Genomic DNA, 25,540 nt, shown 5'->3' with positions numbered 1-25,540 from the left:
GAAGGCAAGTGTATTGCATGTTCTCTGAGAGTAATGTAAAAAAACCCAAAACCCAACTTGAAGCAGAAGAGCAAGTTTTGCAACACCATTTATTGTCTAGGTAAGCTCAAGCATGAACCCTTGGTTTGGGCTGTGAGGGGGATTTGTTTACAAGCGCTTGGAGGCAGCAGCTGTGTTGCTGAAGAAAAGGTTTTACATGGTTTCCAGGGAGATCTGCAGAGGTGAGTGGCAGAACCACACAATGACAATTGTACTTCAGCTGCAAGTCTTCCAGGTAACTCCATGGATAAAAGCTTGTTGCAGAAAGTAAGAAATCTCAACTACAGTGGCCTGTAAAAAATGACTTAACTCTTCTTGCGTTCAGACATCCCAGAGATGCTGCCCCTGCTGGCTGGCTGTGAGTCAAGAGCTGCTGCTTCCTCAGGGGTGGGGATGGGCAGGGTCAGCTCCACCACGTTGGGTGGTGAAACCTCAGTAGAGGCTGAAGTTCTTCTAGTAGGAGCTCTGAAAGACAAAAATTTACTAATTAGGATACAGAAATCCCTGCATCTAAAGCAGTGCTGCCAAGGGTGGCTCACAATGAAGCCACCCAGTAGCCATGTTCATTCCAGAAATTCCCTAAAAGATTTCTGTAGCACTAAATGGCTTCAGTAACCCCTGAGAATGTTGGATAATAACTGGGTCAGCATGACACAGGTTCTATTTGAGCATACACTGAACAGGGGAAAAAGTACCAGTAAAAGCATCAGTATCTTCTCTATTTAATTAGGAAGGGGTGTTCACACTACCAAGTGTAAAATGTGGCTCAAGATTGTCCTTTTATAATATCAAACCACTTTTTTTTTAGTTAGAGCACAGTAAACAAAAGTAAATGCAATTCTGTATTTAGATAACCCAGTTATCTAAACTGATGGATGTTGAAGTAAACTTCCTCATGTGCTAGAAGATTATAGTAAACTTTAAGGACAGAGTAAGGAAACAGTTTTTACAGAGTCTTCAGCAAAAAGAAAACTGAGATGACCTTCAAGAGTAAAGAGTTCTTTCAGTTATGGACTAATTTTGCTGGTTTAAACTTGATCTTAGAAAAACCCAAAAGAAACCCAAGAGTGTTAGAACTTACCTGGTAGAAGGTAGTGAGGTCTGTAGGGACATAGAAGTCTGACTACCACTGGGAGAAAGAGCCACAGGAAGCTCTAAATTGTACTAGAAAATTTGGAAAGAAAAAACAAGTTGACCTGTTGGTTGTATAACAGGATTGGGACATCAGGAGCTTTTATAGTGCTTGGCATTTGCAGAGATGTTGGAAGCAGGTGAACTCTTCCCTGCTTTCCCATATTGTGAGTTGTCCTTGAAAGACACTCAGTACTAGGCTGGAGCGCTCACTCAAGATTTTGGTGGCAGTTAAGTGGAAAGCTCACCTTGTCAAAGTACATTTGAAAGGCTGCAATTAAATCAGGATTTGCTTCTAGAACATCAGCTATCACTTGGTTGACAGTTTTGCTGAAGGCTTTCAGCTCCCGAAGATGAATGTCTCTCTCTTCCAGTGTTTCTGTTCCATCTTCCCTCTGAGACTCAATTTCTCTAGATAGTTTGGAACACTTAACACAAATATTTTAAAGCATTATTCTTATGAAAATACAACACTTTTTCAGAAACCTGCTAAGTTAAAATCACAGAGTTTAACCCACACTAGTGTATAAAGTTAAAAGCTCTCATCAATAAACACACAAACCTGTTTTAGAACCCTGTTTAGTTTTGGCTTCTGTTCTTCAATGTCTTTCTTCAGCTGGAAAATAAGAGCTTCTTTTTCCTTCTTTTGCTCTTTGAGGAGAGCCTGCTGCATCTGTATTACATCAAAGTGTTGTTGCATGCTCTGCAAATTCATTTGAACAGTAATATTAGTTTATAAAGCAGGTTTGGTATTCTTTCACTTTTTGTATTTGTGAAAGGGTCTGCTGTCATTACTACTTGTTTCTAAATGTAGCTCAAGCAATTAGTGCTAATGTTAACTCAAAACTTTCTGCCAGTCCACCTGTTTGGTGGATACAGACCTGGACAAAGAAACTCCCAGGTAATTTACATCTCTCTTAAAGGCACTGGTAATGAAGTTACAGGTATGTCTTTTCAGATATATCTCATAGTGGCCAAAAACTAATTACTTGGCACCCTACCAATTTACCAGTGCAAGCTATCCTGAAAAAAACCCCAACATTGTTTCCTGTAGGAGAAGAGGGATACCTTTGACTGGAATGAATAAAATCAGTTCCAGAAGGGCAACTGGGTTTTTTAATAAATAAATAAAAGGAACATAAAAAAATTAAAAGGCAGGAATGGGTTTGCTGTAACACCTCATTATATACCAGGACTGATACTCCCTGATGAAGATCTGTGTCCCTTTTCTTTACCTTAAGAAATAACATCTCTGAAATAAGAGCTGTGTCCTGTGGTGGTAGAATAAGCAATGGGAATGATTATTGACTGCAGGCAGTGACTCAGGGCTTAGAACTATCTTGTGGAGTATGACCATGTGCCTTTGCTTTTTCTGCCTAATAAAAGTATAACTGAAATGTCACACACTAGAATTAAGTGTTGCTCTTTCCTAAGGTCCAAGTGGCTTTTTGATAACCAGGGGAACCACGAGTGATTCCTTGCTATGGAGCCTGAGACCACATGCTCTTGTTTGCCCGCATTCAGTGCTCAGCCTACTAAATTGCATGTCAGCTAATTTAATCCTGTTTAACTGAGGCACCCTCAGTGCTGATAAAACTGAACCTGTTCCAGAAAAATCCTGGGGTGTAGATGCCAGAGTCCCAGGCTGTGTGGAATTTTCTCTGTGGTGCTGGGCAGGATGGTACCATGGTGCTGTGTGCTGCACATGTGGCTGCTTTAGTGGCTGCCAGAACAGCAGCTGTCAGTGTGGGATTCTGAAACTTCTAGCTGGATGTGACTAAACCCCTGAAGTTTTGGTGTGATTCAAGAAAATTCAAATAATCACTTTTTGAAAGGGGATATAGAACCTTTTAAAAATCATATCTTAATAAAAGAGCAGAAAAAAAATTGTTCCACAATGTCTTATTCTTCCTCTAGGATGACTTGCATGGATTTAGCTACATGCTGCAGTCTTGTCTGACTGAACTTTACTTGTATTTACCTGGATATTTTCTTGAAGTTCCTTGATCTTTCTTTTTTTGTATTTGTATTTTTCCTCAGCATCCTTTTTGTCCTTTTCTAGTTTCAATTTTTCCTCAATATCCTCACCTGTGATCCCAAACAATGGAGCAGCATTATTGCTGTGTATACAACTCAATTTTCATTTGAAAATAACTGCATCTCAGAATATTACTATATTGGTGTTGGCTGTATTTCAGTGCCTCTAGGTTGAGGGGTTTTTAAGTACTCTCCCACTAATTCCAAATCACTGTGAAAAAGTAACTGACTTCATGAGGGAGAATGATTTTAGAGCTACTGGTTCCAGAGCCAGCAGAGGGCACAAAAGTTAAATAATAAGTATTATTTAGAATTAAGTTATCTTTTCTATCTAATTTCTATTTCACATACTTGTCTCAGGGACTGCCTTTAGAGAGTTTTTGTAGTGTCTGTTCCAGTTTTTAAGTACACACAAACTGTTTTCCATAGCCATGATTTCTTTTTCAGCTTTGCAGATCTTTGCATCCAAATCATCACCTTCTTGCTGAAGTGCTTCCTTTTCCTGTGCAGCCTGAAAGCAAACCCACTATTTTAGGTGACTGCAGACATACCAAAAATATTAAGATAATTATACAGAAAATATTTATTATACAGCAATATTTAGGGGTTAAAACCACTTGAACTGAGATTGGGTACCTAGGGAACTGGAAGGAGGAGTTATTTAGGGGTTATATTTAGAGGTTAAAACCACTTGAACTGAGATTTGGGTGCCTAGGGAACTGGAAGGAGGAGTTATTTACAGTATTGAAGTTCTTTGAGGTGTTTCATTATGGATACCAGCCTCTCTGCCTGAGCTCACTTAGTCCTGCCAGCAGCATCTGTATTTTGTGGGGATCAAAATAAATAGATTCTTATTCAAGAACCAGGGTACTACATTTTGGATAAAGACAGATTTTCTCTTTTTTCCAGTGAAAAGCTGAAGTATACATAGGTGGTTGGTAAGTGAAAGGGGAAAGTGGACATTCTTCAAGGTATAAACCCCATATAGTAAAATGAAAGGTAGAAAGAACTTAAGGTCCCGTGAGATTTCAATAAAGTTCTTTCCAGTTCAAAGTGGATTATAACTTGACCACTAATTCTTCTGTATTTGTAAATTAATGAGCACTGAAGTTTTCAAAGTGCTCAGAATTAAAGCTCCACATAAATTCTTGTGAAATTACTGTAGCATTTAAATAACCAGTGGTGTCAGATAAAACAATTAGACTCCAAGTAGGCAGTAGGCATGGAGGTTGTCTAAGAACCTGGGGAAATCTATAGCTTAAATAATTGAATTATAATGAATGATGTTGATAAAATACCTTAATTGCATAGTAGGCCTGACTTTTCATCTCCTCTCCTTCAGGTGGCATCATGGAAAGAGTAAAAATTTCGTATTTGCGTTTCAGTTTATCAATTTTCCATAGGCGATCTTGAAATTCAGCACTGATTTGTTTGGGGAGAAAGTAAAAGGGTTGAGAAAATGTTTGTCTGGTAGTGTTTTGTGGGCAATTCTTGCTGCAGCAGTTTAAAGTCCAGGTGTCATTCCAGCAGCCTGTACCAGGAATTGTGCTGCTACAGGTCTTGGTGGTTTTCTGTGCTCTCCCAGCCACAAACATCCCTTGTTCTGGTTACCTATGTGCCTTTTGAAGACCTAAACTGAGTCAAATCTGCTTCCACATCCCAGATCACTGCATCCCAGGAGGCTGTGCCAAATTTACAGGTTTGGCAATGCACTCCCAGAGCTGCCCCAGCTGATGGTACCTTAACATTCCCATGGCAGGATGAGTGTGAGAACAGCCAGGAACAAGCCCAGATCTGACTCTGGGAGTATTCAACAGCTGGGTGACACCAAAGGGTCACAGTCTGTGCTCTCAGTCACACTAAATCACTCTCATCCCCATTGGGAGGGGTGTGGGCAGCAGGGCAGCTCAGCTGCTGAGTGTTTATTTTTGGCTGAATCTAGATACTGGGATTTCAGGGCTAAAGCCATCCCAGATACTTTGGGCTGATTATTACAGGAGGGAAATGTTATTTCTATGTCATTGCTTTATAAGAGGGTTTATATGTAATTAATAAGATTTAATTTGTTATATAGCACACACAATGGAAACTATTAGTTAAAAAGAAGAAAAAGTTCAACCAAATGAAATACACCACAAAGCAAACCAGTCTTACTGTTTGAATCAAAGAAATTGCAGTTTTATCAAGCAGGTAGGAGTAAACCATCTCTAAAAGCAACTTTTCTGTCTCATATATTTTGGCATACCTCCACATACATGGTTTCACACGTCCAGATTATTTTGAAAAAGGCAGAGTCACACACACAGTGTTTACTGTAAAAAGATATCTGTGACTGAGGTTTCCTCTCACTTCTGCTGAGGCTCCTCACTCACACACAGCAAGGCCACTGATCTCCTGTTCACCAAGGGGTCAAAGCTGCAGCCTGGGGGGTCACACATGGGGTCTCTTGATGGCCTCAGCTGTCTTGAAATCTTTGAGCAAGATTTATTTAATTTGAAGATGAATTTAATCTTCAATTTCCCTAATGGTGAAGCTGGGTAAAATGCTTCTCTTTTTAGTAAGCCCCCATAAAAAATGCACTTGGTCAAAGCTACAAATTGAATTTTTGTAAGAACAGTTACCTCAGCTGGTGCCGTTCCTGATCCAGCAGCCTTATCTGGGAATCCAGCATTGACTTCTGGATCCTGATTTCCTCAGTTCTTTCTGCTATGACTTTCTTTAACTCCAATTGTTGTTTTTCCAGTGTTAGAACTTTCTCTGCTTTATTACACAGAGTATTTCGAAGGCGCTTCAGTTCTAGTTTTAAGAGATTGTCTTCCACCATCATCTCCTAATCAGTGCCAAATGGTATCAAAATAAGAAATATTGTTTTAATTGAGATTATTTGTAATTTAGTAAGTTAATATTTATTCATAATTTTACCTTTAATATATACACAACTGTAAAACTCAAAAAAGTTCCATGTTTAGGGGAAGAGCTTTCATTGATGAGGGAGTGCACCAGTGAAGTCAAAGGCAAAACTCTTTCCCCTGCTACTTTGCTTTTTGCTACTATGTCAGTGCTTCCTTTAGGAAGCCTACTGCAGAAAAAAAATTGTGCAGTAAGAGGAGGAGTGAGAATTGTATTCTTCTGCTTGTCAAAACGTGAGGAAAGGATTTACACAGTGTTTCTAATTCCTTAAACTGGAATACAAACTGATTCAAATAATCTGTTAGAAAAAACCTGCTTACAATTTAATAGCAATACTGTGCCAAACTTATTAGTAGGCATCACATCACAGCAACACTCCCTAACCTGGTGGATGTTGTAGTATAACTAATGTGGGATTAAATTGATATTTCATCAAACTTCCTGCTGTGGAGGGAGGAGAAGCAACACTTTGCCTAGTAAGATGATAGTGATGAAGATGACTCCAAATCTGGTAAAGAAGTGTAAATTAGAAAACTACAGAAGGTGTACTAATGTTTGTAAGGATGTAACACTGTGGAAGGCAGATGACACCCCAAACAATCAGCAGTGTCCTGTATTAGTAAAGTTTCAAAGTAATACTGTACCTGCTTAATGTGTTTTGCTTTTTTTAACTCCTGAAGTGATCTCTCATTGAAAAGTGTAAGTTCTTCTATCTTCTCTATCAAACCACTTGTTTCCTCTCTTGTCTTATCAATTGTTCTCTTGGTGATTTGGATATCACTCTGTTTCAAAATAGGTTAAATTGAGCTTATTTCAGTGAATGTAAATTGCAACAAAAGCTACCAGGTAATTTTAAATTACATGAGATGTTTTTAAGTCCTGGAATCAGAACCATCACCATGATGTGTCCAATATGCTGCTCTGCAAACTGCATGGCATGACCTCATGCAGAGTGCTACACGGGGAATTTGGACAACTTTAAATGCAACTGTACTTAAGAATTTATGAAAACTATAAAAGTAATAGCGTTACAAAACAGCATTCTCCTATTTCTGCATGGGCCTAATGATAAACTCAGACATTTGCAAGGCGTCAGTCACACATTGATGAAAGCTCAGCTTGTCTTTCCAACATTCAATGCTTGTCTTCATGCTAAGGTGTCTCACTTGGGCAGTAATAATCTCTTTTTTTGGAAGTTATTGGGAATTTATAAAATTTTCCACATGGGTTACACAAAGTTCTGATACCCTTTAGCCTACTACCAACTTCTTCATTACTAAGATGCAATCTACTTAATTTGCTGAGGGTTCTAAATAAAACACAGTCAAATATGTTCTAAGGCAGTTACCTGAAGTTTCCTGTACAGTGACTGTAGAGCATCATATGCCTTTTTCTTTTCTTCTAAAGTTTTCTTAAGTTCAGCAACTTTTCCTTCCAAAGCTTCTTTTTCATCTGAATTAATCTCCCCTTCTAACCGTGACAGCCGTCTCTGTATTTGCTGAATATAAAAATCCTGTTAAAATAAATTTGAAGAGAATTAATAGTCTGAGATAAGCAATAAACTTGGATCTAAATGTTGGCTTTAAGACAGTCACCCAATTAAGCTATTGTTTTCTGGCTTTTAGACCTCATTAGCAAAATATCTCAGATAACTGATGAGCAGTGATGGTTTGGGGTAATCTTCTAGAAGAGTAACAAAGCACACTCAGCACAGCTGCTGTAGGGAAGCTTACAGTGGAGTTGCCATCTTGTTGCTACCAGTGGATGCTGATATAAAAGCAAATTTTCAAAGTGGTGCATAGGAAATATGCACATAATCCAATTAGTAAATAACAGGATTTTGGCATGTACCTCTTGTGTTACTTTAAAAATATACCCTGAGGTGTCTGTGGTTCAGGGGGATCAAAGTAAAGAACAGATTTTAGGAATTAGTTGTAAAAGCAGCAGATCCAAAAAATAATGAAACACACAAGTGCAAAATGTAGGTGATATACTTTGTCAAGTTTCGGTAATTTCAATTTTATCTGTACATCTAGAAACAGAAATAAATGCAGCCTTCAAATGATACTGCATAACATTTCTAAAATGGAAAACTGCTCAAGATTACAGAATTCAAGCAATGTGCTGTTAGTAGACTCAAGAAACAATCATAGTATGAAAATACATTATTATTTTACCTGGTTGTATATTAATTCTTGTTGTTTTAACAGATCTGAGTCAAGTTTGCACAGTCGACTCTTGAGACTTTTAAGTGTTTTTTGACCTCCCTCAATTTCTGCCAGAATAATCTTCTCCTTTTCAGTCTGCGCTTTTAACTCCCGAGTCTTCTTGAAAAGTAGATCCTTTAACTGCCTCATTTCATTTTCTTTTTCCTGGTGACAAATTGATCATTAAGTAGAAGAAATAAGTAATTCATCACATAAATTCATTTCTGAGAAATTGTTTTTATTAATCATAGAGAGAAATATATTATTACAATATCCATTAACATGAACGTGGAATTTTGTAAGTCTTCAAAATGGTTGGCAAAAAAATCTATTTGACTTAAAGAGGAAGTAATATTTTTTAGTCATTTTTAAAAATCTAATCCTACCCTACAATTACATGACTTTTTTTCCCAGTTATAGGAGTGTTCTTCTTTTCAGCCTTTCAAATATCTAAATTCCTGTCACTCTTTTCAAAAAAAATCTCCTTACTGCCTCCAGCATCTGTGAATATTTCAGGAATATAATACAAAGCTTTTCAATGGTTTATTAAATTTTGTAACACTGTGTGTGCACAAATATGTACATGTGTGTTAATCTAAGATGGAATAATTTTGAAAAATAACACTTTCTAAAATCATTCAGAGGTAACTTGGCATTAACACAGAGCAGGAAATGAAGTTTTAGCAGGATAAAAAATAGTGCTGAACATTTCAGATAACCTGAAATGGACTGAAAACAATGAAAATTGAGATTATTTTCTTTTTATAACCCTAATAGGGAAAACAATTTTATTCTTTCCCTCCCTCCTTCCACCTCTCCCACATAAGTAGCCAAAGCCCTTCCAAAGCTCAGGCCATTGAGCATACCAGTTTCACATCCTACAACAAGTGATGTGTTTTCACCTTCCTGTTCCAAAGGACTCATTTACATTCAACTCAAGTCTGGTACAGAATTTGAAGATGTACATTTAAATTAATATGCAAAACACCTGAGAAATCACTTCTCTACATTGAGTAACAATGTGTTTATTCTGGATTTAATATGTATGTAACCATCTTGCTGGCTTAAATAATGGTAAAAGATAATTTAATACCTTCTCTAAGGGTTTGTAATCACATTGCCCATTCTACCCAACAGATTTTTTTTGTAGTTGAACTTGCTGTAAGTGCAATTCCAAATTCAAAACTCCAGATGTAAAAGGCAAGTGTAAGTTTAATATGAAATTATTATGGACTGTAGGACATGTCAGTAGGCTTTGCATCATGCTTGAACAAAGGAATTTTCTTCTGGAAGCAAACTGATTTTTAAGCAAGTGCCAAATGCTGAGCTGCATTTCTGATGCTAATAACAATTATAAATTCATCCACTGACACTAGATCATAATTTGACCTTCACTTCGTGGTCCTTATTGCATATCTGAATTAGTTTTTTGAACAGAAATTGTTGCTCTCCCTTTAAGTGAAGTTGTTAAAAGAGATAAGACATTCAATGAGCCTCACCGTTCAACAGTTTTTTGCCACAAATTGAGCAGGGAGAAGTACCACAGAACTAGAGAGCAAAACAGTGACATTTCATCCACATTGTTCCTGTAAATATCTCTTCACAGCAAATTAACAGATGCAGCAAATAGCCATGTGTGTCTAATGGTGATGGAAGGGAGGCTTCTGACTAATACATTACAGACATTGTTCAAGAACAGTTCATCCTAGCTAAAATATTCCCCTGCAGCTGTGGAGCTGCCAGGCTCAATGTCATCTTAGGTTATCTGCCACAGACATGGGTAAAGAAACCCTGCTAAGGCTTTTGCCACCCTGGAAACTGTCTGAAGGGGAAGAAAAGAAGGTTTTCATTTTAATGAAATGCTACATCATTACTTGTTTTCAAATTATCTGAAAAGCCAAAACAGCAAGGCCTGTAATTTAAGAAACTCTCTATAAAGGAAAGACATCCCATCTCTAGTTTCTGAAAGTGTATTTAAAATGTGTGATTAATGCCTGTGGAGTTAAAAAGTTTGAAAAATGACATTCACTCTACTGCAAGGCATCATTTCACATGCATGCTCTAGGAAATACAAAATGGAGAAGAAAAAAGAGAGCATACAGTGGTATGAGAGAGCATGCAGAGGTACAGCTTTGTTGTCAGTCATGTGGGACACCTGCTGCCACATTAATTTAACCTGGTCATTCTGGAGCAATGAAAGCTTCAGAATATCCAATGCTCAGTTTTCCAGCAAAATGTAAAAGAATATTTCTGTCATGTTCAGTCAGAAGCTAAGTACTGAAAATACTTTAAGAGAATTAGTAGCAAAATGACAAAACAGTATAAGGATTTCCTGAAACGCAGGAAAGTTCAGAAGATTGCATTACAACACTGCATTTATTCAAAAGCACTTTACAGCTAAGCAGATGATACAGAATTTTTTTCCCTATACTTAATTTGCAGCCTAAGAAGTGAGCTTTCAGTTTTAGAAAGGTATTATTAGGCATGTTAAAAAAAAGTCACCTTATTATAGCTTGTATATGTCACTTCCCAGACCAAAATCTTTATTCACAAAAATGAATCTAAAGTGAGCCAGTAATTATTTAACAGTCCACAAGTTGGATGTGTCAGAGTATCATGTAGTAGAATTAAAATAATGAAGAGCAGACCAGGCCAGCCAAATCTGATAAAAAGATTTCTAAATATTTTTTAAACTGTTTGCCTGCAGCTCTTTGCAGGTTTATAAATGTTGGTGGTGTTTTACTAGAGCCAAGAAGTTTTTGGTGGCAGTGATACTGAAAAGTCATCCTGACAAGATTCTCACTCTTTAAAAAATCTATTGATGGGTATCAGTATCCTGAACTAATATAGTTGGAATTATTAGGATCATTTATTTTCTTTCAGAGCTTTCTCAGCACAGACGTATTTACATGCACACTTCAATATTTGATGAAATAGCTACATGTCCTATCAATACTTTAATTTCATTTTAATAGAATTTTTTTTAATTAAAGAGATAATTTTAAAATATAAAGCTTGCAAATACGAACAACTCCTCATTTCTAGAAACCACCAAAAACATTTTACCTCAACACTTTTTTCTTCTTCTTTCAATATTTCTTCCAACTTCAAAGCTTTCTCTTCTGCTGTGAGTGTCTCCTCAATTGCAAGCTTCAGTTTATCAGAAAGATTTGCATTTTTTTCATTAAGAAGTTTTAAGCTAAACAAAATAACAGAGGTTAAATGTAGGTTATGTAGGTTCCCTAGACAATGCTGCCAAAAGGAAGCAGCAAATCTGACTGAGCCTCAGTCTAAACTTCAATCTGTGATAAGCAAGGCCCTGATTGTTTTTCCCCCACCCTTTAAAAACAAGGATTACCAAGAGCATTTTGCCTAAATTGCCCAGTGCCAAATCTATGCATGAATAACCAGAAAGTTGGAGGTTTCGGTCATCCACATTATTTAAGGTTCTTTTCTATCTCAAGTATTTGGTTGTATTATTAATCCTTACAAATGTTATCTTTAAATGTCTGTTTCTTACCTGGCTTGTTTTCCCTGAATTTCTTTCTTCAGATTGGTAATTTGTGTTCTCAAAGACTCTAGATCAGAAGCAGTTCTGTTCACAACAGATTTCAAATTCTGCAGCTAATAAATGACAAAATTGAGCAAGAAAGCTCTTATTTACTTTGGTACATGTTAAGACACTTAAAATTATATTTCCTATTTATTGGAAAGTATTCCATTGCTTTTAAACAGTGCTCTCCAAATGAGGAGTGCTGCAAATTCTGAGGTACTGTAAATTGGCCCAGCTAGTAAATTCAATAGACTAATTACACAGTATGAGTACTGGTGAAAATAATAATAATTAAGAATTATGAATTATGGAGGTGCTATGGACTGCAATTCTTGTCCAACAGCATCTGTGTAAGTGGAACCATGGTTTTATATTGCACAGTTGACTTGGCTGAGGTTCTTTGTGAACATGGATAGCCTTATATATCTAATAAACATTTCTGTGTCAAACTTTGCTGGATACATAAAATTATTTTGATTAAGAAATCACTGTGACAAAAATACACAGATATTTAATTTGGTAAAAAATACATGACAGCATACACTTATTAAATAGGATAGGAATACAATCAGTAGCTCTTTAATCTTCACAGTATCACTTAGCAGCATAAGTTTAATTGTTTTCACTTTCACAGATGAAGAAAACTGATCAGGAGCTTGTATAGCAGGTTTCTTAGAGGTCACAAGTTGTTGGCTGAACTGTCTCCTTCCCTCCTTGTTTCTCACATGCATCCCACAGATATTCTAATAAGGGGAGACTGTTCTACTATCTCATCATGGAGTATTAATTGTGAAAAACTTCAAGCAAGAATCTCACAGCTTGAGATGAAAACCGACCAATTCTACAAACCCTCAAGCTTGCATAAATTACAGGGTAATCTAATAGCCTACATCTTGTTTGAGCTACCTACAGTTTAATTAGGAGATCAGTCTATAAACCACCTGCTACAGAAAAGCTATCCCAAAGTTAAGGCAACAGCAGATGCAGGGTTTTTCAAAAATCACCAAGCTTGCTGAGTACCCCAGTGTTACCATTTTCTTGTTAAGAAAAAACTTACTCAGGTAATACAAGTGTATCCCTTCTCAGCAGAGCCATGAAACTTGAATTACTTCTTAGAAATACTTCTACAGGCATTTAAGTAATTAAGCAGTGCAGCTCATTCCCAAGTTTAAGTTCAAATTCAGTACGGACAGCATCAAGCATGGCTTGTTCACAGGGCAGCCCTGTCCTTTTTGATTAGAAATCCATGTGAAAGCAGTGGGTGTTCTCCCCAGGAATTGTAACCACACTACCAGGCCATCAGCTCACACCCCTGAGAGCACAGGACAGGAATTGTTTGGAATCTGGAAGAGATTTCTCTCATCTTTATCCAATACTGCAGTCTATGTCTGCTAAAGGAAAGAAGCCTCCTGAGGCATCTAACAGTGTTAGACCATTTAAGAGAGAATTTATCCATTTTACACCCATACAACAGAGAATACATTCCAATCTTTTCACCACTCTCAATGACTGGATTAAGTTGAGGGCTCAGATCCCAATAAACAGGACTTGGCTGAGAAAAGCAACATTTTGCTGAATTATTAAGAGCCTAGTATAAAACCAGAGAAAAGGAGATGCTATTCCTGTATTTCCTCCATCTGGTGCTCAGTTCTAGTTTCAGTCTGTTTTCCTGAACTGTTTGATCCCCTTACCTCATCCTGCAGCTGAGTCCTTCGAGCATCCTGAGCCTGGAACTCCTTTCGGAGGTTGTTTGCTTCCCGCTCAGCAGTGAGGATTTTCTTTTCATACTCCATGTTATTAACAGTTTCATTTACCAAAAAGGCAGTTTTCTCTCTCAGCAAAATTTCCTTGTTTCGGATCTCCTGTTTTATCTCTGCAATTAGCTGTCAGGATAAAAACTTTTTAGATTTGCTTGCATGAGTTGTGTTAGATTAATAAAGGGTACAACCAGAAGATCAATTCCTATTATGATTACTATTTTCCTGAGACAGCCCAGTTATCATTCTTAAAATTACTTTATTCCATGGATATATCACACCAAACACTACAGTGGTTTTGGACAGGAAACTTCCAAAATATTCCAATAATTTAAAAACAAAAAGACAGTGTAAACTCTTATGAAAATAAAATAATTCTTTATTGATTGAATTGGGAAAAAAAGAAGCTAAGCAGAACTTCAGGTAGACTTGAAACAGATGAAATTAAACAGGAATATTACCAGCATTAATGATGCTTACTACCTGACAGATTTATAGCTATGGAGTGAAAACTGTGCATTTTGAAAGGTTAAGTAAAACATTAGCTACCCAGAAAATTATACTGGAGTTTTGATTTTAAATAAAAAACAAAAAAAAAATCCCAAATCAAACCCAAACCCCAGAAATGGATCAGTTACAGCAGTTTTACCAAAGCACATTGATCTATCTCCTGATCTCTTTTCTGCATCTGATGAATTGCATTCTCCCACTGCCTGATGACTTCTTGCCTTTCTTGATGAACCCTGCGAAAATCCTCAGCTGCTCTGTCAAGCTCCATCTGTTTAAAAGAAAGCACCTCCATGATTTCTGAAGTTTAAAATGCCACATATAAACAAGGGATCTTTGAGAACCTTAAGCACAAACCTGGGCTGTGATGGTTTCTGTAAGCTCATTGTCCAGAGCTCTGCGCTTCTGGTTTGCTTCCATGGTCAACTTTTCTATCTGAAGGTTTAATGCCTAAAATGAAAGGATATGGAAATATTTGAAAATTAAGTATTTGAAAATAGATCACATTTTATAAATTCTTAAAGCCCTGCTAAAATCAGGGCTTAAATTATTGAGGCATCAATTTTATTGTGTTTTAGAAAACAAAACATTGACAGTGTAGCCTCCCAAATTTTCAGTCAATACTGGCCATGAGAACCAAACTTCAGCAAGACCAAAGTAACCCTCAACTGTGTTTAAATGTGTGTGTGGTGTCCTTGGCATACAGCAGTGAGAGTGATTGTGTAAACCAAAGTTTTTGGGTTAAGTATTTAATGAGTAAAAATCAAATTTCTCCTTACTCTATTTAATGAAAAATTTAAAATAATAATATTAATAAAGAAAGAAAAAAGAATATTTAAAAAGAGTAATAACCAGGGTTACTTACCTCTTTATTAATAATATACTTCGGAACTCACCCTTATAAACTCTGAACTTTTGATTGGAATTCCTCTTTATACAGACATATATGTTTATGTCTTCCATTATCCCAGATAGCTTTACTGAAGCATCTGTAATTTGTTCTCAGCAATATTAATAAATGCAACAGCAATAGTAATAAATTCAGTTCTAAAGGGAAATCCTACACTATTCACTCATACTTGGGTGAATTTTTGAACTAACTTATTTTAATTCAGTGGCCCTGTTTTCTAGACTTCATTATCTATTTGTGCATCCTCTCAAAAAAATTTAAACTTAAATCTTATGCAGATGAATAAGCAAATTAATGTCTTCAATTGTGTCTCTCATTATTGTAAAACCTGCTCTCTCAACTTCAAAATGAGTCTCATATGGAATTGCACTGTTGTGCCAAATGGAAACCAGGTTCAAAGCAGTGTTGTACAAAATCTTGTCTTCATTTTATCTGACTTGATAAAACGATTCTTCCTTTGGTTTCTGAAAATTGCTGTCATTTCTACTTACTCCTAGTTTCCCTTCATCTTGCAGTGCATACTTCTGGATTGCACTGGCGTCATTATCTGTGCGGTTTAATTCCTTTAGCCAGCTCTCCAGAAGTTCCTCATCCCAGTCCATCTGTTGTTTTAAGTTTTCCAGCTTCTTAGTGTGCTTTATTATAGTATTCTAATAAAAGAAGAGAAAATGAAAGGTTCAATATCAAGTATCTAATATCCATTGAATAGTAATTGAAGCAACCAGTTCAAGCTACTGCTAACAAGTCTGCCCACATCTTGTCCACAAAACTGATAGTTTTCTTTTTTATTAATTATACTTGAGGAATGCTATTGGACATCCTGGTCTTAAAGAAGAAACAAGCCAGTAGGTTGCCACAAATTTAAAATGCAAATAATTTTAAACATAAAAGTCAACCTCTGGCAAGATATACCCATCTGCAGCGTATTTGTTCCATACAATAAACTGATCTGAGGCATCCAAAGGGAAAGTTTCTCCCTCACTCACTGAGGCCCAGTTGTTAGACCTTATGTAGGACCCTTATCCTACATATCAATTTTCAAATGTGACCTCTTCACATGACTGTGAAGAGACATCCTGACACAAAAATGAGAGAATCCAGATCCAGACGAACAGTGTGAATATCTTCATCCTGCTACCCATTCTGAGAGACCGGAGTTACAAACAGACTTCAGAAGAAAAAGAGCAAATCTAAAAAAATAGTTAAATAATGTATAGAAAGAAAAAGAGACAGTTTCAAACCCAGAAGACCACCTGTAACTGAGTAGCATTAGATTACTTTGTAACTTAAACCAAATCTTTCATCTTGAAATCATGACCCAAGTTTATTTTATGCAGAGATGATTTGCCACCAACCATTTGATTTTTAAACCATTGAGAAAATACCTGTGAGAATTAGAAACACAGTGAGATGGATGCATGGCTGTGTATCTGGCATTAAGAACAGAATTCTTTCAATATCTAATTAATATTTGCTAAGTCTTGACCAGTCTATGCAATAACATCCTCAGTGTCATTTTACTTGCCTGCACAGGGAAAAGCCCATCCAGATCACCTACTACAGTTTATAAGCTTTGTTATAATTAACTATTAATGGCATACTACCATGTGCAAGTGAGGACAAGCCATAAAATTTTGCAATAAAGGTGCTCCCTTCCAAACATTTCAAACCTTACTTCTTGAGTGTTTCTCTTTTCTCTCAAGGAAGCTATCTCATCTTTCAGTCGTTTAATGTCGTTTTTGAGACGTCCATATTCTCTCTCAGCAAGGGCTTTAAAGTGATGTTCAGTTTCAATTTCACTCTCTTTGGCTTTGTAAAGAGACTGCAGAATAATAAAGTTCAGTATTTTACAATAAACAAAAGGCACACATCAGCAATCTTTTCTTTCATATATAATTGAATCCCAAGTCAGAGATGGTTTCACCATGTAAATGAAGGAATTTTCAGAGAAAATTTATTGATTTTAGTATCTTAAATACACATATTGTTATTTATACATATGTACACATTGTATCAAGTATCCACAGATTGTAGCCCTTTTGTAGCCCTAAAAACTCAATTCTAAGATTTTTCACCCAAGATTTAGAATCTTAACATTTCAGCACCAAAATCTTGATGCTCTTGATCACCAGTGGCATTACTGGTGATCAGATCCAGGAGGCACAGCATAAAAATTATTCTATCATTCTGTGCTGAGAGAGATCTCCCCTGCTATAACAGTACCTGGATATTGCTTAACCTTTCTTTCCATTAATTCAAATTAATGCTTGAACCTGGCCAAAAAAACCCAAGAAGTTGCTCAGCTGCAGAGAAATTCCTTAAGACTTTTTCACCAGGATATTTTATCTGAAAGGTGTAAATCTTGGTCTCAAGACTCTTTAGAAGTCTAAACCAGCCCTTTTGGTCAGTTAATTCAGAATGTAGGTAAAGACTTAGATCTTGACCATCTCAATTCATTTTTCAGGTCTGTGAATTAAGTCTTCACCAGCATTTCACAACTAATTCTTCACCATTATAAAGATTATAATTTTTTTCCCTTACACTGGTGTTTCCTTGACCATTTTTTTTTCTATTAATATCTACAGAAGTCCCCATTCAGGAAGAAATCTAAAATGCACCCGTCCTGCCTTTTTCCTAGGTACAGTACTTTGAATTTGGGTGGTCTTAATGACGATCAAATAATATCTCTGAGGTACGTAGCTTAACTTTTGTTTCCTGTGGAAATTCTGGAATAAAGGCCTAACAGATCTCTAACAAAGCTGGCAAAATAGATAGGGACACCAGGCACAGAGAGATACTCAGGTTACAGGTCTGTCTGTCTAAACGGACCTGCTGCAGGGGGTGGGTGTTTTACCTGAGAGAAGTTTATCTCTTGTCTCACGTTTTTCAAATGAGACGTCATTGCCTCTATGCGCTCCTCACAGTTGGTCAGCTCATTCTGCAGGTCCTCTTTTTCCTTTTGCAACTTGTGCAGCTGTTTAAGAGTCAGAATCGACAAGTTACTGTTTGTGGTCAAGTGTTTATTACCTGCAATTACCTAAATACAGTCACTGCACGTATTAATGAGAAAATAACGTAAGAAAACTGTGCATGTTTCTGCTACATCCCTCCAAAGCAGTGAAATGAGGCATTTCAGGAGAAAACCCGGAGTTTGCCGAGGGAAAGGACAACTCGCACCGCTGCTCCTGCAGGGCTCGGGGGATGCGGGCATCGCCCTCCCGATCCCCAGGCAGCTCCGCGGAACCCGAGAGGTTTCCATCCATCCATCCATGCATCCATGCATCCATGCATCCATCGATGCATCCATCCATCCATCCATCCATCCATCCATCCATCCATCCATCCATCCATCCATCCATCCATCCATCCATCCATCCATCCCTCCCTCCCTCCCTCCCCGGCCCGGGGGAAGGCCGGGCTCCTCTCTCCGCACTCACTTCTTCCTCCAGCGCCTTGTTCTCGGCGTTGGCCACAGGCAGAGCATAGCCGGGATCCCACTGCAGGTCGGCCAGCACCGAGGCGGCCGTGGGGTTCTCCATGGTCGCGGAGGGGCCCGCAAGGGCCGGGGCTGCGGCAGGGCCGGGGCTGAGGCGGCTCCGGGCGCTTGGCAACGGCGACAACGGCGGCTCCGGCCGGGAGGGGCCTCGGGCGGCGCCGCCCCCGCTGCGCCCGCGGGCCGGGCCGAGCCGAGCCGAGCCGGGCCGAGCCGAGCCGAGCCGAGCCGAGCCGAGCCGAGCCGGGCCCGTTGAGGATGGACGCGGCTCGTTGGGGCACAGCGGGCCGGGCACGGGCTCTGCCGTTCGTGGCTGTGCTGCAGGGGAGGGTGTCAGCCCCAGAGCCGCCGGCAGCCCCTCAGAGCCCCCCGCTCCTCTGCCTGAGCCAGATGCACCGAGCCTGGGCCGGCAGAGGGGCGGCTCATCTGCCGCTGGGGACACCAAAGAGGTCTGGGGCTGGCAGCACCTGCCCTGGGGACACTACAGAGGTCTGGGGCTGGCAGCACCTGCACTGGGGACACCAAAGAGGTCTGGGGCTGACAGCACCTGCCCTGGGGACACCGCCTGACAGGGGTCTGCGAGGGTACACTGTGCGTGTCCTGTTTGTGAGCAGGCCTTTGGCATTGTCTCCACAATCAGCAGGTGGGTTTCCCGAGCCACGCTGCGCTCAGGTGACCATAAACACTAATGTCAGTCCTTGTGAACTTGCCTGTCACCTTGTGAAGCCATCTGTGCTTCAGGGTGTAAATTACCCTGTGCCCCTGAGTTCCACCATTCGCAGACCAAGGCAGACACAGCACTCTTGGCAGGAATCACTGAGCCGTAGAATGGTTTGGGTTGAAAGGGACATTAAAGCTCATCTGATTCCAGCCCTGCCGTGGGCAGGGACACCTTCCACTCCCCCAGGTTGCTCCAAGCCCCATCAAACCTGGCCTTGAACAATTCCAGGGATGGGGCAGCCACAGCAGCTCTGAACAACATGGGCCAGGGCCTCACCACCCTCACAGAAAAGAACTTTCTCCTAATAACTGATCTAAACCTACGCTCTCTTAGTTTGGGTCCATTCCTCCTTGTCCTGTCACTACATGATCTTGTAAAAAGTCTCTAAAAAAAGGAAGGGTAGCCTTGATGCAGAAGCCCTCCATCGGTGATAATTGTCTGGCTAAAGCATCTGAAAAGACATTAAAGGAAGTATTCAAAGCATGATTCAAAGGTGAGCCAAACAGCAATAAGTGCTGACAAATTTTTGGGAGGTGGTTTGGAGGAGCAAGGAGTTTTCAGTGAGATTTCTAACAAATATGGGCCCATGGCAGCCTACCAACACAGACCACAGAAGACAATGGTCTTGCTACATATCTAAAAATGTATTATGGGATATTTTTAGAGAAGAAAAGTTTGCTGCAGGACAGTGAAAGTCAGGCGTGATGAGGATGCACCAAAAACGTGACTTGAAGTATTGTGCAGATTATTGCACTGATCATCCCCTGAGAACAGTCCTGCATTATTCTTAAAGTATTGAAGAAAAAAGGAACAACAATGTATGGGGGCAACAGTTTCTTAAAAATAAACAAATAGTACAGGGTTCAGTGCCTCAAGCTACCTGCGAAAAAAATACAGATGTCATGAGGAAGATCTTTTTTGCCTCTTGTCCTACCTGGCATGGTTGGCTGTGGATGCTTGTAACAAGCACTGAATTTTATTTTTGAAGCATCAAGGATAACACAGTGTCTTGAGACAATAATTGGCAGCAAGGAGCCCCCTTCCTGCTTACCCTCTGGGATGTATGAAGTTGTGATGGCCAGTGACCTGTGTTTTGATTTTGCTGTATGTACACTTTCCCAGTCTGCAGCTCACTGATGATGTGACTGATTGTGAGAATGACGTGCTGAGTACAGTTAGTGTCTTCCTGAGGAACATGGGATGATGGGACCTTCATTACCAATGTGGGCAAGACAAAGATGCAGATAATGGAGAAAGATAGCTGGGATATATGGCCATTAACAAGAAGGGAAACTTCTATAGGCAGAAAATTCACACTTGACATATACATACATATATATATATATATATATATATATATATATATATATATATATATATATATATTCCTGATTCTAGCATACATGAAGGAGACTTCTAGAAGCTGATCATGTGTAGCCAGGTGTCTTTTCAAAACAAAATCATCTTAGGACCAGCAGCTCGCAGCACAGTGTCAGAAATGGGGATTAGCACAAAGGGATCCGTGCAGAGGTGATGCAGGGCTGTGATGACAAGGAGGGAGCCTCAGCTGAGCCTCAGCTGCTTGGACAGTGTTGGGTGAGTGCCTGCAGAGGACTGAGCCTTTTGACCCCCTCAAGGGCTGTGTGCCAAGAGCCACCAATTGCAGAGTGCAGGGAGGTGACCTGGCTCAATGGGAAGGTGCAATTCTAAAGACACTACAAGCTACTAGAGAGACAGCAGAGACTACAGTGGCACATCCCTGTGTGCATATAAGGGCCCCTTCCTTTCCTACCCTAAGTGAGAAGCTCCTTTTACTCACTATGTGAGAAGAAAAAATGCAACTTGCCTTGCAGGGGTTTTAAACTGACACCTGTAATTCATTGTGGCTTTGCAGTGATGAGCACCTCATAATCCTGTGTTCTCCAAGCTGAGCTTTTGTGTGAAAGAACATGAGACCATATAGTGCCTGAGAAGAAGAAAGCAAATTATTGGAAAACTGTTATTAGGTGAGCAATCAGTCCTGTTCACTAAGCAAGTGAAAAAATGGTAATTTATAAACACGTGCCTTAATGCATGTATGAAGGAAATCAAATTAAATAAATCTTGGAGCAGTTAGTTAAATTGCATATCAAATTTTTGAATTTTTGTCATCATAAGTGTACTGTTCACATATTTTTGAGTCCAGATTTATACATAGTGTCTGAAAAGTATAAAGTGTTATATGAGTAAAGAGTATTATTTCACAATTTTCATGGAAATTCCACCCTCCTCACTTTCTCTTGCCTGATGCTGACTAAACAAATCTCCATGAGATGCTTTTGTTTGCATGGTTTCTCTCTTCTCCTGCCTGTGGAAATGTGTTCAGTAAATGCAGGAAATGCAGAACTGTTTGCCAGACCTGCTAATCCACCAGATGGTGCTGCGTGTCTGTGGATTCAGGGGGGTTTTGTTGGTGTCTCTTTTTAAAATAGCACCAGTCAGTTATCGACTCTTCAGGTAAAGGGAATATAAAATTCCTGTTCTTATATATATATATATATACACACACACAGAAAGTTGTTTTGTTTCATTTTATTTTTTAAATTATATTTCTTAAAGGTATAGAGGAACAGGAGTACTTGTAACTGTTTTTCTGTTAGTATTCATTTTGGGCTGACTTTTCACTCATGTAGACCACTGTGCCCATTTGTTCAAAAAACTTAAATCTAAAAACCACTGTTTCTGGCCTTCAAAAGAATTAAAGATCCTCTGGTACCTGTTAAAAACAATCATTTTTGTTTATGCCCAATCTCTTTAAACAGTTATCTGTGTGAAAATAAAGATTTCAGTCATGGATTTCTTTCTAATACATAATATTTTACTATATAAAATATGGGAAAATATTTTTTCCTGACTGAACATCTAAGCCACCCTCTGAAAAAAGACTCATTTAAGGTTTTGCTGGATTATTTATAACTAACCCAGTGTAGCCAGTTGGTGTCAGTTAATCATTGTTGATAATCAATTTCCCACGTGAACCTGCAAGTGGCAGGGTGTTTGATGATGGGATGTAATGGCCCACACTGTATCTTCTCTTTCAGATGGGTGCACTAAGGCTGCTGCAAAATGGAAGAAGCAAAAACAGGAAGAGAGATTGAGGGGACCACACAAGTGAGTGTGAGATCAGCACATGCAGGAAGTCTGAAGGATGGAGGATCTGGCATGATAATGACTGAAGTATTGACCAAAAGCCCAATGTGTTTATTGAAACTTGGACCTCCTGACTTGTGGAGCAGAAGCACAACTACATGAAAAAGGAGAATTGCTCATAAGGCCCAATGTCTTTATTGAAACCTGGACCTCCTGACTTGGGTAGGAGAAGCACAACGGCACGAAAAGGGAGAATTGCTCATAATTCAGGTCTGATGTGTTACCAGTTATGTTTATCACTAACCAGTGATTTATATAAATTAACAGGAATTTAATATATTGATCTTGGGGGGAAAAAAGGACAAATATGAGCCAAAATCAAATTCTTTTGAAGTCTGAGGAAGCTTAAATTTATTCTCTTTATCCTGTTCTACACTTTTTGCACAGTTGTGCTGGCAAAGGCTGCAATATTGCTGGTACGGTGCGGCGGCTTTTGTGTGCCGGAGATGGGTGAGGAGGACAAAATCCCCATCCTTTTGCTGCAATATTCAATTGAAAAGTTACCACAGGACAGTGTGCCGTAGGGTAACTCGTGTTCCTAGCAGGTGCCGGGAGGGCAGCAGCGAGAGCAGCGCCCTCGGCGGGGCAGGAGCGGTTGCGGAGGGCAGAGCAGCCCCTGCGCCCCGCCCGGCAAAGGCGCTGCCCGGGTGTGCCTGCTCCCCGCGCTGCTCGGAAAGCGTTCGTGTAAAACCATTACCAGGTTTTATTTAATAACCTCCTAACCCTCTCTCTCTCTCCTCCTCCTCCCCTCTGTTCCTCTAATGCCTTTTACAGCTCTTGCTGCACAGCGTGAAGCCTCAGAGCTGTATTCATCAATGACTCACACCCTTGCTTAGGGGCCAATTTTCATGGAAGCTATACAGGAAAATTTTGAAATGCACCTATCTCATGCAGGGCACAAGATGATTTCTCTATTCATTACTATTCCAAAAGGACTTGTTGTCCTTTGGAAATGTTCACATATTACTTACATTTGTGTGTGGGTGCATACATGTGCAGAGCTAACTTGCCTTTAGATTTGAGTGGTCGAAAAATAAAAATGTATTGTTATTATCATTTACACCAGTCAGCTGAAGGGTAACTGAGGACCTGCTTGTACTCAGTGAAAGCAGACAAATGCAAAGGAAAATGCAGCATCGTGCATTAGGGGAGCAAATTCTACAGACTCAAGCTCAAAACTTGTTAAAAATCACCCTTTTGTTTGATGCTATAAGTAGCAGCTTTCTGAGGAATTTGGAAGTAAAGCTAAGGACTTACTCTGAGAAACAAAACTGCAGCTCTGAAAGATTTCTGTGTTGATCAAGGTTTTACCTTTCGAAAACTCTCCAAGAAAACACGTTCATTTCCCTTAAGACACCGCAAGTTAACTCAAGTTTTAACTTTGAAGGGAAAGAGAGATAAAATCATAGAAATTATTACCCAAAATGACCTTTCAATTTAAAACCCATTTGACAGAAGGAGAATCATTACTGCAGAATTGCCAGGCATAGACTAATTGCATTCTCAGGGGTTGCTAATTATATCCAAAATTACTTTAAACAATTTTGGGGAAGAGTCTGAGACTCAGTGCTTAGCATAAAGCAGTTTATTTACGCATGTACAAAGTAGCTTACATCCCTAAAGGATTAAAGCAATTTCAATATTTTACTGTAAGTTGTTGTAAAAATTGTGTCATGCAATGATGAATCAGAAGTGGTATGAAAAAAAGAGGGCAAAATATACTTTTGCTTTTCCTAATTTTTCCAACAGGCATTTCAAATTGTAATTCTAAAAATAGCTTTTTCCTTCACTTTGTTTCTTAAACAAAATGGAAAAATCTCTTTCTGCAAGTCAGGCCCATCCACTGACATTAATTTCTACCTTCTGTCTGTGCAGGTAAGTTCCTCAACAATGTGTTAAAGATCAGATTTGGGTTTTCCTTATTTGTTGTTGTTTTGCTGAATTTATTTTGCTAACAAAACTTTCTGCTTAACAGATGAGCTTTTTCTATGGCCTAACAAGAGAGAATTCTCTTACAGGAATGCACAGAATTTCCAAGCTCCACATGTATGTTACATAGATCAGAAAAATTCACGGCTCATTCAGACCCAAAAAATAGCAATGAGTCCTGTGAAGGCAGTAGTGTGATCCTTGTTTTAGAGATGACAAAACAGAGGCATGAAGAGGTTAAGTAAATTCCCCCATTTTGCCCAGAATACCAAGTAGGAAATTGGAATTGTTTTATTTGTAATTATTTTTTATTTATTTTTTATTTATTTTTTATTTATTTTATTTTACTTCCAGGCACAGCTTTAGCACCTCTGGGGAAGTAATGGCTGTTTTGTTTACAATGGGCAGCCTGAATCCAGTTCTTCCTTCCCAAAGTGCATTTGTGCTGCAGAGAATATGTAGGGATTGTGAATGTACTCCTAAGTAGCATTCCACAGTTGAACTAATTGCCAGGCCAAGCGAGGGACCACAGTAAATGGGTGAATAATTTGATGCAAGATGGATTTGTACTCTACCAACACAGCCTGAAATCTTCTAATGCTTTTGGATTTGACTGTGAGCTGTTCATTGTTGTTTGAGCCTGTTCTTTTCTATTACCATATTTTCTCTGGATATCATTTCTGTGTACCTTATCTTTGTATAAAAGGCCACATCTTTACCATATTTCCAGGGAGTAGTCAGTAGAGGCATACAAAATTTACTGCTGTAGACCAAAATATGACAGATAAAGGTAGTGCATTTCAAAGTTCTTGCCCTCAATCATGCAGAAGGCTCTCTATGCCTCTGTGAGCAGTGGCACAAGTGTGGCTGCACTGTAATGGGAGAAGGGTTAACAGCAAACCAAGACATTTTCTGCAGCAAAAAGAGATGGAATCTTCTCTAAGCAATTACCTTTTATATAATAAACAATGTCGGTGGTCAATAGAGGGAGTTTTCTTACTCTAATCCCCTTTCATTTAGCTTAAAATAGAAGTGCTATTAGTTTGACTAGCAGGTTGGTGTATCACGAAGCCTGGTCATACCTGCTTGCATGTTAAATTTAACTGCTAGCAGAAACGTTCCTCCAGTAGCTTTTGTCTATGCTTTCCTTGAATAAA

At 38.9% G+C, this 25,540-nt stretch overlaps 1 protein-coding gene across 1 annotated transcript; it reads right to left on the bottom strand.

The window, feature by feature from the left end:
* Positions 1–71: 71 nt before the first annotated feature.
* On the bottom strand, positions 72–18,678 carry CCDC39 (coiled-coil domain 39 molecular ruler complex subunit). Its single transcript, XM_063167235.1, has 20 exons — positions 18,489–18,678; positions 17,906–18,025; positions 16,727–16,873; positions 15,543–15,701; positions 14,499–14,591; positions 14,284–14,412; positions 13,569–13,760; positions 11,845–11,948; positions 11,391–11,523; positions 8,295–8,489; positions 7,466–7,630; positions 6,762–6,899; positions 5,829–6,037; positions 4,506–4,629; positions 3,559–3,718; positions 3,152–3,258; positions 1,733–1,873; positions 1,419–1,598; positions 1,121–1,203; positions 72–504 (listed from the first exon to the last, which is right to left on the bottom strand). The coding sequence occupies exons 1-20, from the start codon at positions 18,588–18,590 to the stop codon at positions 345–347; spliced, it is 2,841 nt and encodes a 946-aa protein (XP_063023305.1). The 5' UTR covers positions 18,591–18,678; the 3' UTR covers positions 72–344.
* Positions 18,679–25,540: the final 6,862 nt, after the last annotated feature.

The sequence above is a fragment of the Melospiza melodia genome, chromosome 12 (assembly GCF_035770615.1).
Source record: "Melospiza melodia melodia isolate bMelMel2 chromosome 12, bMelMel2.pri, whole genome shotgun sequence".
Lineage (NCBI taxonomy): Eukaryota > Metazoa > Chordata > Aves > Passeriformes > Passerellidae > Melospiza > Melospiza melodia.
Note: the sequence above shows the minus strand (reverse complement) of the source record. Positions and strands in the feature narration are given on the sequence as shown.

Excerpts from the sequence above, each read along its gene's own strand:
- CCDC39 (XM_063167235.1), bottom strand. The coding sequence starts at position 18,590 with ATGGAGAACCCCACGGCCGCCTCGGTGCTGGCCGACCTGCAGTGGGAT. Across the intron at positions 8,490-11,390 it reads AAGAAGAAAAAAGTGTTGAG|GAAAAAGAAAATGAAATGAG; the intron begins GTAAAATGTTTT and ends ATTTGTCACCAG. Across the intron at positions 1,874-3,151 it reads AACTTCAAGAAAATATCCAG|AGCATGCAACAACACTTTGA; the intron begins GTAAATACAAGT and ends ATGAATTTGCAG.